Genomic DNA, 13,025 nt, shown 5'->3' on the forward strand with positions numbered 1-13,025 from the left:
AAAATTACAATTTAATGAAAAACTAAGGAACAAATACTCATCAGGAATCAGTTTTAAAACCTACAAATTAAATTCTCTAAGGTTTTTTTTTTACTGAACAAACTAGAAATAGAAAGTAAATTTGAAATTATTCTTTATACCTAACAATGGAAAGGGCACAAAAAGCATTAGAAACCCTTAGAAAGATATAAGGTTTTGTATTTGAAGAAATACATTACTTAAAACCATATATTGCACTCTGTTTCTTGAATTTTTAAGTGCTCTGCAAAATTACATCCCAGCTGAATTTTCTACTACAGATTTTCTTTTCTTGGTTGTGTCATCTTCCTACTTAATCAGCTCTATTCCTTCTACCATCTTTTAGAATTCACTTTCTTTTCTCAAATGGGCTTTCACTAATTCCTTCCAAATACATAGCAAAACTTTGTGACTTGCACATGCTTTTTATTTCCCATCTCTGCCCTCTCTGTCCACCCACACAGACAATTTCTTTGTCCACTCTCTCACCATTTCAAATTACAGATACTGACGTGTTTTTCTCCAGCCCTGGAAATTTATCCAATAACCCCTTCCAGGATACTAGAGAAAAGTTAAGTTTCATAACATTTCTATTTGTTGTCACATCTTCCTCCACACATCAGTAAAAAGTTACACTCTCTTTTACACAGCTGTACATAATTCATCCTCATTTCCTAGTATCTCAGCACTTGTTCCTTATTTATCGTCTCTCATTCAAGACCGAAAGATCAACTCCTGATCATCAAGCCTGCCCCTCATCCACTTGATATATTTTTAGCAAGCACCTCATGTTTTGTTCTCATTGTCTTGAATGCTTGAAAACAGCTCTCCAGAAACATTCACAAAGATACCTTATTTTCTCTCCTCAAATCTCCTCTTAGCATTCATTCTCTGTTGTCAAGATGTCCCCAACACTATGCTGTACTTATCTCCTGTGGAACATCTCTTTGTTCTCCTGTGCTTCCCTCTCTGGACTCATATGTTACTTCATTATTTAGATTCTGTGTGCTTGGAACAGAAGTTTTATTTTTCTACTGTATTTCAACAGTGAAATCCTGCTCTGTCACTACATTTGCTGTGCATTCACATGGTAAACCACAACTATTGCAACTATCAGAATTAATGCTTGGGATTGATATTTAGGAAAATATTAAGAAAGGATAAAATTTAGAGCAGTCTTAAACAGATTAAGTTCAATAAAAGGTATTAATGATCAAAGATTATATCTAAGAAGCCTTTATTTTTGTCCCTGAGATTATCAAGGAGACAAAGAAAAAAAAGCCAGTGAACTCTCCATAATAAATATTCAACATCAAAGCTGGAGAAACCCTTTATTTGCTAACATGTACTGCAGAAAAAGAACACAATTATGATTTCCCTACAGGTCAAGCATATGCCAAAGTTTAGTTTTACAAGGTTTAATTAAGGCAAAATCTGATGCTGCAACTATTTCTGCCAAAGAAAGATAAATTGATTTAATGTACTCCAGTGCTTCAAAAGCTAACACCTTCTATTGTGCCAAGGCGCTCTTTGAAATAGGCATGGGATGAATTAGTGATGAATGTCTGTGTTTACAGTCATTTCAACCCACCCATGATCTCAGCAGATTGAAGACCCTAGTGGGACTATGACCATTACTCCTGAAGCATATAAACACAGTAACATCAAGAGGTATGAGGTATCCTTAACAAGGTAATTTTTGATGATTGTGATTGTGAGCAGCCCCTGCATTCCACAGTGCCCAGAGAAAAGGTAGCTGCTGTCCAATTACAGATGCACCTCTAAAGTAAAAAGTATCTTGAAAATTCCCATCTGCAATATAACTTTCCTTGATGCCCAAGATCTCAAGAACTACATGATAATTTACTACTATTCTATCAAGGAAGAATTGGCCCCCTTTGTTCTGCTGGGTCTCTCAAATTACCTATTGATATGTTTAATCGATATGTTTGGTTACTTTTAATATTTGTCATGTGTCTGAAAACAAACATTCTTTTTTGGAAGTTGAAGTCATTACTTTATCTTATAAATTTTCAAATGTGTGTTATTTAAAAAATTCCCAGAGAAATGAGCAGAAGGCACCGAATTTTCAAAAATGGTGATTTGATCCTGCCTTCAGGCTTGGCCATTGAATACACAAGTCATAATATTTCAATATGTTAATGAGACACAGCTATGTGTTTATATAAATGTGTATACATATCTATAGCAAATCTGGCTTTTCTGTTTGATTCTTACCCTAGAAAAATGCTCAGACAATGCTAAGAATGAGCCATCCTCCTTTACCATAGTAAAGGAAGGTGAATATAAATTTTCCGTTTATTCACAACCTGCATACTAAAAATGGTCAAAATGTGCAAAGTGGGGAAATAATATTAGAGACAAATTTCCATGAAGGAGCCAAAATCTAATACAAACAAAAGCCACTACACAATAGTCACTTAATAACATCTTGTTTCCTTATAGAGATTCCTGACTTGTGTCACTTCTTCCTAAAGGCAGAGAGCAGCCAGGAACCAGAAGAACAAGCTGGCTCAGGAAACAAGGAGCTGTTTCTCAAAAAGGACTTTTCTTTCAATGGGGGACAACATATTGGCCAAAGACCAGCTATAGTGAAATCTAGAAACCTGGAACCGAGTCATGCTTTAGAAAGGCAGGACTTTCAGATCCATTAGACTGGGAAATTAGTGGGAAATGGAAGAGAAAAAGGTCTTTAAATAATCCTTTCACACACTACCATACAACAGTCCCTGGAACACATATGCCAAGGCGCTCTTAAAGACAGCTGGTTCTAAACTCTTTTTGCTAAAATCTAAAATGCATGAATGTAAGTGAAGGAAAGATGGCACAATATATAAAGGCAGTAGTATGGCTGTGTAAGTTAATATCACCCAAGACTGCACTAGGCATCTTGATTCTCTCTTTGTATCCCCTTTGGTTTGAGCATATTATGTACGTGAGCATATATAAGCAGGCACATGTATAAATGTGTAGCAAGGAAAGAAAATGGATTTCCATGGATTGCTCTGTGCTTAGCATAATGTATATGAGCACAATTTTACAGGCGTAAGTTATTTAGAGGTAATGCAGAATTGTCAGGCTAAAACAAAATGCATTTTTTCTGAGATTTTCTGCCATTGTTGTGGGACTGAGAATGGGTTCAAGAACATTCATCAAATCTGAAACTCATTTTTTCTAATGAAGAAAGGAGGAATGTTGTATTTCTCTCAATGCGACCTACATGGATTTTGCAATAAAAAATTTCAGAAATTTACACTGTTTTAAGGATTTGTGGCAAAATGTATAATTCTAGAATATTATCTGATAAAACCAGAGCAGATTGTGCTGCAGTGTTTCTGGATACAACACAGCAGCTGAAGGGCATGACCCTTCCACAATTCAGCAATCCTTGACAGTTATTCACATGGAACAAAAAATGAAAAAGGAAAACTCTGCTTTATCCACATTGTTTGTCAGTCATATGCACCACAAAGAGGACTGCAAAAAAATTCCAAATTTCCTTCTTTAGTATGACCATAAATATAATTTTGGATAATTTTGACATTGCTGAGTTTCACTCAACAAAACATTTTTCCATTAAATAATAATTCAAGTAGAAAATATAATAAGGAATCTTACAATTTCTACTGTTTATTGCAGTCAACCCCAAACTTTAGTCTAAACTAATTTAAAAAATAATATGCTGCAGTTGTATGCATATTAATGAGTCAAGTTGGTGTGCTGCTTCATTTGGTATGCAGAACAAGTTCATTGAAGCTGAGAATGAAATTTGATTAAATATGAAAGCATGATGACTGAAAGCAAAAACAAACAAAAAAAAAAGAGCTGCAGAGAGCAGAGGCAATATGCAAGCAAAGGGAATAAAAAGGGAAGACAAGTAGGGTGCTGGTACAGGAAAAATAATAGTTCTATATAAACAGAAATATATTTTACCTGTCATCCTCTTTCCCTTCCTCAGCTTGGTCTTCTCGAGCTTTTTTATCATGCCCTGATTCTTTGATCTCCTCCTTATCACAGTTCTCTGTCACCTCTTGCCCTTCCCCTTTTTCATTAATTTCTTGCTCTTTGGCTTTTTCCTCCTCCTCCTCTTTTTCTTCCTCTTCAGGAAATACTTCATCTTGTTCATCCCCTTCCAGCCCTCCCTCTTTTTTCCCCTCTATATCCCTTGTCCTTCTGAAGTCAACAAAAATTGAAAAAAGCATGCAAAAAGAAAAAAGAAAAGAATAAATTAAAGTTAGGAGAAGAACATGCATGAAGAAAGGAAATACATAAGAAATGAAATGAGAACTAAAGGATAGAAGCAGCCATAATGTAAGTCATGCTTGCTAGGAGTTCAGCCTACACTAGAGAGCTTTGGAGCATTTTCTTAATCAGTCTCTATTCAAATAAAACTTGCATGGCAATACCTCACAGTTAGAAAGAAATGTGTGACAGAAACAATGCGCTCTTTGCAATGTTCATACGAGCAGATGCTTAAACTTGCAAATAATTTCTTTTAAGAGGACAATTTTCTGAGAATTTCTGCTGGTGATGGAGGTGGGTTACACTCTCCAGAAAAATTATCTTTCATTTGTGCACCAAATGAAACCCAAAACTCCTCTGAGTGCACATAGGGTGCAGGCAAAGAAAATTATGTGTTTTGGTCACAGATACACAATATACATTTTATTGAAGAGGAGCTCAATGATTGTACACCTACAGTTAAATTGGACTAGTGTAAGTATTAAATAAGTTGGATTGGTCTCTATAAGTATTAAATAATACATCTATAAAAGTTCAGTGTTCTATTTAAAAGAAAAATAAGATGCCTCTACTGGCACAAATTTTTGAGTTAAATTGTCTTTTCAGCCATATTATGCATATTTTACAAAATGGTTTTCAGAAAGCATGTCTAATGCTTGCTGACAGCATATGTTTGTTATTTCAGTGTATGTTAGATAATCCAAGACAACAAAACTTGGCTAAAAACAAATTCCATGAAGACTTCAAGAAGCATTAGGTAAAAAAGACATTTAAGCCAGTATTTTGCAGAATCCCTGCAAATGTCATTGTAGGCAAAATGCTAATGTCAAATTCAAATATCGATAAGTGTTCCATTACTAAAATTACACAGCTATGGCTTATGGATATTCTCATGTCAGTCAGAGAGAAAAGGAGAGAGATTCTACCAGGCTAAGCCTGGGAAAAAGTTCGAAAGGAATGTAAACCATTTATTATCTCTCCTTCTGTTCATATTGTTTATTGATATGTTCTGCCACTGTGTACTATTTCCTGAATAGTGCACAATGGTGTGAAAGGTTTTCACTATGAGACCAATCATATTTCACCTTAGCGATCCTGGTTATAAAAGAGGAACGCTACTTGTTATAAAGTTCTTTCTTGCCTTTTGATCTTGGAGTCATTTCTACGCCTGTCCTGCCTCAACAGCAACACTGGCTGACACTATAGCTCATCATGCTCACCTTATTTTCTTGTTTCCCCTGGGGCGCTCTGACTGCACAGACATGTAGCTCGTGCTGCTGAAACGGGAAGCGCTGCTGGTCCGGGACACGGCCGAGACGTCGCTGACATCGCTGTCCGAAGACTTGTTGGAAACGTTGTCTGAGCCTCGATGAGGATCCCGCCCTGACCGATACTGCAAGAGCAAAGGGACAAAGATATGGTGTTGTTGTGACATGCTACCACAGATCAGCTACGGACCTGGTCCCTCCTGCTATCTAAATTGCCCTTGTCACCACACTGCTGGAACTTTTAAAGGAAGCTTTTTCCTAATACAGAATAGAAGTTACATCTTGGTATCTATTAATTTTACTCTTCTTTGCTATCCTGGTCCTCAGTTTCAACTTGTACAAATTTTCCAGCATGTCCAAAAGTTCCACAAAGCTTAGAAAAGACATCTAAACCCTCAAAGAATATTCTTACCGCAACTGTTTTGACAGTGCAGAAAGGAAAGCAGAGAGACTAGTGACTTGCCTATGATTACTGAACTCATGAAAGATTAAACAGGAGACAGAATGTGCTGTTTTCTATCTATAAAGTACAAGTCTCTTTTGGGGCCTAGCCTGTTTACAAGAACTTCTAACTGACAAATGTTAATTTTTTTCCCCCAAGTAAATAGATGGATAAGATTATCAAATCAAAAGACAAAGTGATGTTGCAGCTGTGCAAACAATCCTGCATCTTGCTGAACTGCTGGGCTGGAGAGTCTGAAAGGATGGGACTGGACTAGAGGTGATTTGTAGGGAAAATGTATGTGTGCCTCAGAAACTAAAAGATTACAAAGGTATTTGAGCTGGTTAACAGTAATATCAAACATGGAACTGTCAGGTGACTGGTGATCAGCAGTAAACCCATACAACGTAGACAGTATCATGCAGCAGTATTCAGGTTCGATCTGAACAAAATACAATGGCTATTTGTTTTTGTTACACATTAGCACTAAATTAATGTTAAATCTGGGCCACTCTGTATAGCACTATATGCAAATATAGAAAATAGCAGAAATATAGTTTTTCTTCTCTTCATATACAGACATTTCTGTGTATACAGAAATCTGATGGGCTGATACTGGCAACCTTTTCAGGAAAATAGTACTTCAAGATGAATTGTCAATGATCACCATGTGGTTCTTTGGCATTAAGAGAGTGCAGAGCAGTACAGACGAAGAGCAGCACAGACAGGACTGAAAGAATAGGGAAAAGTAATCTACCTAACATATCAGTGGCTTGTTGAACTCTTAGGGATAGCAACATTGTACTCAGCCACATGTAGAAAATAAATCACAATGTAAAACGGCAGACCTGTGCAGTACTGCAGAAGAGAAGGGTGTCCAGGTTTAGCTGTTAAATTGGTCCTTTTTTTATAGTTTTAGAAGAACTGTCTTTCATTAACTACACAGATCATTTGTTCCTGTTTTCTTGCAAGGAATGTTACAATGGGTAATATTCTGAAAGACTATGCAGTATCTAAATAGGATTTCATATATATCTGAATAGGATTTCAAAATAACATTTCGGTGCCTTTCCTCGGAAATTTTTTTTTATGTTTAGAAACAGTAATTTTGCTCATATTAAGAAAGGGAAATGAACAAGACAAAAATGCTCATGCAAGTTAGACTGTACATCTGCTGCAGACAGTGACCAATCATAGCCATAACTCCACACTTACAAAATGGTTGCACATTTATGCCAATCTTTATTATTCTTCCTGATCTGTACTAATTTACCATATTTGTGTTCATCAAGAACCACTCAAGGTCCTCCCAGCCTTTAAAAGTGAAAGTGAACTTAACCACCCATAAACTCAGAGTACCTCTGTAATTATAACACTCAAAAGTTTTAATATTTACTGACTGGTTCTATTGATGACATTAATGTTTTTGCTTGATGAAGAAGACAGTGTATATTATTACTTATATATTCAATTGGGAATGTAAAAGCAATGATTAAACAGCTGTCCTGACCATCAGAGATAATGGAACATTATACCAGAATAAAAGGGGTATCCTTTTAAAAGAACAACTACTTAGCCCTTTAGAGAAATAAAAAAATAATTATGCCTAGAGAAAATGTGCATGCATTGAGTCCTATCCCCCACCTGACCTTCCCTAGGATGATTGTTCATTTAAGACAAAGTTATGAATGTGGTTTCTGCTGATTTAGCCTAAAGCTGCTGAGACTGGAAAGTAAAGACTGGTGCACTGGGCTACCATCGCACACTATGGAAAGGCAATGCAGAGCTGCCCTCAGGCCTGCAGCACCATCTGAGCCCTGGGCAGGTGTCACTGCTGTGCCAAACCCTCTGCTGCCATGGCCACACTGCCACTGGCTCCCACCAAGGCAAGGGACAGCCAAGACACGAATGCCTGTTGGAGCAGGGGTCCTGCTGCCCATGGTGCTGGGCACACCGCTGGCATGGCAGAGCTGGCATGGCTCTGCTTTGGGGAACACAGCATCAGTCACTGATGGAAAGTTAATCCTACTGCATTTGGGGGACAGATAATCAGGTGTGGTGACTCAGAATAACAGGACCTGCAGATCCCACACTGAGCTTGACCAACAGTCCATGGAAATGAGCCCTTCTAAATCAAACATGAAGTGGCAAACAGAATCAATATTGCACAAGTTATTCTAGAGTCATTCTGCAGTACACAAAGTGTCAAAAACATGTGGTTTTGCTTTTATGTTTCATTTCCATACCTAAAGAATGTAAGTTTTTAGACTACTACATAGCAATGTGGTGTATATAACAAATAAGACATTTCCATAAATAAAAAAAACCCTTATTGGGTTGGTTTGTTTTTTTTTTTTTAGCCAATGCAATAGTAATAATCTAGTGATATAGACTGAAAACTGAGAAATATTTTGGCAAGAAAAGCAACTTAAAAGTAACTAATTTTAGAAATATAATGTGGAAAATGTCATCAAATCATTACCTTGTCTCATTTTTCTTAGTTGTACATTATCAAATGCTTTTTATTGAGACAGATATTGCTGAAATATTATTTGACTGTTACAGCTTCAGGATGTTTTAAGATCAAAACTGGGAAAGTAAATTGATCCTTTCATTAAATCGGAATGTCTAAATATGCAGTATTTTTTAAAGGTTTTCTTTTTACCTTGTCTGAATTACAGTCTCTTGTACCTTGTCTGAGTTACAGTTACCTGCTCTAATATATACAAAAAAGCTGCATACCTGCATTTAGGAAATGTAAATTAAATGTAAATGAAATTAAATTGTCTTTCTTGCTGGACAAACTTCAGATACCTCATATTCACTCATTGACTGCTTCTAATTACCCTTTATTCTGCTACTGAGGTGTACTTTTAACCTTATATCTGACTTATTTTTTTTTAGGAAACTGATTACAGTAGCGTATTGCATGTTGGCATTTCCATTACTCCAGCACAGACCAAAGGAACAATATTGCTTGTCTGAGAGAAGCCCTGCTGCCACTTTAGTTTCAAATTTGTTTCTTAAATTGTAGTTCTATACAGGGCAGCTTTTGAAGTGATCCTTTGCTGACTGCCTCAAAAGTAAAATCGCACTTCCACTGTGCAAATAGTGATTTTTTCAGAAGCATTCAGTCCTCACGTCATATACTCCAACTGCAAAATGCAACCATTTTTTCAGTTTTGTGCTACTACTTTTTCAGCTTTTGTGTGGTTAAAGTTGTCCCAAGGCATCACATCTTCATTTATTTCACATCCAAAATTCTTTCTTCCTCCAAATGTCACATGTTTTTTTTCCTAAATGTCATCCACTGTATGACAAGATCAACTATTGGACTGAAAAAGTAATTTTTAACCAAGTGCTATCCCCCCCATTATATCTGAAAAACAGGTACCATTTCCCATCCCTCTCCAGTGCTGTCCCTGTGTATTGTGTTGTAGGATTTGCACCACCTGACTGCACATTGACAGGGAACTGCAGCCCCCATGGCTGCATCAGCATGGTCACTGCTTTCAGTCATCAGCTCCAGCACCTACCCTGTGTGCTCCAATACCTCTCAGCAGAAAACACGAGTGCAAGGACAGTAGTGAGCATCACACCACCCCTGGCTTGAGCTATTAGGTCAGGGTGTGCTGAAATGGACCTGCACACTATAAAGATTTCTCTCAGATTCTTTTTTTTCTTTTTAAACACCAGCCACGACAGTAGGAAAATTAACACCTGACTTTCCCCATGCTGGAAATACAGGCCTCCTTTGTTGCAGTATGGTTAATTTTCATTTCCACCCCAATAAAAACATATGTAATACAGGCAACATCCTGGACTTTGCAACCCATTAAGAAGTCAAGCCAGCCTCTTCAAGCTGCTTCAAAAATGGGAAGTCTGCTGAAAACAGAGGGAATGACTAAAAGTTGCTTTTGAAATTTTAATAGTAAGATGGTTGTCCTATTTTGCAGTGTTGAAGAATGAGAATAATTTCATTATTACAGATTCTATCAACAAGTATTCCAAAGTTTCTAAAATCATTTTTATCTGTGTTAGCAGAATAATCAGCTGGAGAACCTAACAAAAGGACCTAGCACCTAACAAAAGTTAGGTTTTAGTATCTATGCCTTTTAACTTCAAGAGATTACTTTAGGGACAAATTTGTAATGATTAAAGATGAGAAACAAAAACCTACTCTGCTTCCTAATATAACAACCTCTGCAAACATTTTGACCTCTTTTTGAACCACCAGTAAATGGCTGAAGGAACACATAGACATGCAACTCATCTGACACTGATACACTGATGCTCTTATTTCTGCAAAGAAACTGGTTTAGAACTTCAAGTTCAAAGAGAGTTCTAAAGTGTTTCATGTTGCTTTACTCTATTGTTACCAGTCTTCCATCTTGGACTATACAGTCATGCAGTTGTCCAGGCAATTTGCATTGTCAGTAATTTCTAAACATCTTTCTATTTTATTATCTTTTCTTTTTTATAGTCTACTCATCAGGTTTTATTTGCTAGCATTTACATAGGGACATACAAATCTGGTAAATGTTTTCAGTGATCAAAGTTTTGAGAAGTTGTTTCCGACAATTGTCTATTGTGCTACTACCAGAAGGTTAAAGAACCATGCTGGACTATTTCAATAGTTCTTTGGCTCACTAACAAAAGCTCTCAAGCAGCCAGAGCACAGCAATTTGAAACATTCTGTACCTCTTGGTGTGAATTCACAACCTCTAAAGGCATTGCAAATTTTAGTTATTACCACATATGACTTGAATGAATGTTATTGGATTGTTTGATTCTTTCTAAAACTTTTGTTAATGGCTGCCTAATGAAGTCTGCCATTAAAAATAAAGCCAAATACTTACTAACAATTACAACAATAATATTAGACTTATATAAAGCAAAAAATTCAGATGTTTTTACAAAATACCACATACAAATGAGTACATACGTTTAGCTTGCATACACAAAAACTCAAGATGAAGGCTATGATTAATCTGCCCTTTTATGTAATTTATCCATAGCCAGCTCAATAATCTGTGTTTATGTTTGCCACTCCTGTCAAAATTGATAAAGACAATTGAGGTCCAGCCAGCCAGATCTGCCTTTGCCAGTTCTGCTTTAGCTATCACATGGCACACAGCAGTCCCTCAGGAGATTAATTCTTGCACTGCTCTTGTATTAGATGTTAGGTGTATAATGAGATCCACATTTGCCTTGGGCTTCTCAATATGGAGCTGCAGTCTACCTTAGACTCATTCTTGGCTTCTAATCCTATCTTCTGTTTTGTAGTCCTGGATCCTATCCTATCTTCTTTTTTATTTTTAATTCTTGGATCCTTTTTTATTTAATTTATTTATTTTATTTTTATTTAATTCTTATTATTTTTATTTAATTCTTGGATACTTTTTTAACCCCATAATTTTCTTCTAATGAGTCACATTGGCATTGTACCAATTGTTCTCCCTTCACCCAGTTCTTGCTTTGTATTCATCACCCTTTGATCTCCTGAGCCTGGTCCTGTGCACCTCTGCTGGAATTCTTGCCTTGCACTAACAGAAAGGAGAGAGCTATGGTGGTGCTACTTCTGAGCAGTATAGTGCCTGGACCAGTAAATCTAGATGGATGTACAGTGATTCTCTATATATTCATCCATCATTCCCATTCCTTATGCAATATTTTTTTCCTCAATATTCAAAACATTCCAATTGACTTTTACCTTGAATAAAAAGGAACTGACTGTAATCTGGCTTTCAATACCATCCAAATTTCCAATAAATTTAGGCCCCAATTAAAACATCAATAAAAAGGAACATTCATATTTCTATTGAATATGTGGGAAAAAAAACTCTCTTCAAAAGTTTTCACATCCTTCCCTTTGTAGTGTGGTGTCATTTATCAATTTCACTAGCCAGTACTCACATATTCAGTCTTACAAAGGAGTTCCTAAAACCTGATTTCACTATGGAACTAAGCAGTGCTGCAAATAGCATCCTACTGCTAAATTGGGGAAAGAAAATAACAATGAAAAAGATCAAGTCAGCAGTGGGCCTTTGCAGGAAAGAACGGCAGCCTCAGTTGTACTGACTTAAGCACAAGTAGAACAAGAGGAGAGATTATTCCCCTCTATTCAGCAGTCACTAGCCTATATCTAGAATATTGTAAGCAGTTTTGAGACCCAAAGTGAAACACTGACACCAGTAAACTAGATTAAGTTTATTGGAAAGCCACCAAGCTAGCTAGGGGGAGCTGGGCTTGTTCTAACTGGAGCGGTGATGGCTATGGGAGTACCTAACAGCAGTTTATCAGATCATACAGGGGAGAATGTCAAAAAGATAGAGCCAAGCAGCTCTGACTGGTACAAGAAGGTACATTTTTATCATAGGCACAGTGAAGTAATGGATCAAGTTACCCAGAGAAGCTGTGCAGTTTTGATCCTTGAATACTTTCAAGACCTGACCAGCTAAAGCCCTGAGGAAGCTGTACTGATGTCACACTGACCTTGCCTTGGACTCCTGCTAAGGGTTGGGCTAGACATCTTTTGAGGTCCTTTCCAACACAAATTACTCAGGCTGATCCAGGAGTTGAAGTTGAAACTTAAGGGCAGAAGCAATACAGAAGTCACCAATGTATCAGTGCCTAGGGACAACCAGAAATCTAGAGGGAAGTAGTCCAGAGGCAAGCCAAATCAAAAGACAAAAAATCCTCTGCTTCACATATGTTCACATATGGTGTAATTTTTTTAAAGAACTTTCAAAGTGCAAAATGCTATATAAATACAGGAGAGCACTAGAAAAATATTCTGGCATTACTTCAAGAGAACTTACAGACCCTGTAAATATTTGGTAAAGTAGGAAGCAGTAAGGCAGTTCTTATGTATTTGTGTCTTTAAGTGAGCTTGAAAATTAGCTTGTCAACAAATTTGTCTTCCTACAAAAGAATATGTTCCTGCAGTAATCTTCAAACAGTGACTTTTTCTCTCATGGGTTTTTCCATACAACATGACTTTTAGAATATCAAGGCAAATTCTAATTTCAACT

The 13,025-nt window shown here is 36.8% G+C and overlaps 1 protein-coding gene across 47 annotated transcripts in view; it reads right to left on the reverse strand.

Moving 5' to 3' along the window:
• RIMS2 (regulating synaptic membrane exocytosis 2) overlaps window positions 1-13,025 on the reverse strand; it is a 447,453-nt gene that overhangs the window by 63,593 nt on the left and 370,835 nt on the right. For 27 of the 47 annotated variants that reach the window (XM_077782606.1, XM_021546524.3, XM_021546510.3 and 24 more), the window contains one exon: window positions 5,502-5,674. The exons of the other annotated variants lie outside the window; for them this stretch is intronic. In XM_077782606.1, coding sequence (XP_077638732.1) covers window positions 5,502-5,674 — 173 coding nt within the window. The remainder of the gene's footprint in view (window positions 1-5,501; window positions 5,675-13,025) is intronic. 47 annotated transcript variants of the gene reach the window in all.

This window comes from Lonchura striata, chromosome 1 (assembly GCF_046129695.1).
Source record: "Lonchura striata isolate bLonStr1 chromosome 1, bLonStr1.mat, whole genome shotgun sequence".
Taxonomy (NCBI): Eukaryota; Metazoa; Chordata; class Aves; order Passeriformes; family Estrildidae; genus Lonchura; species Lonchura striata.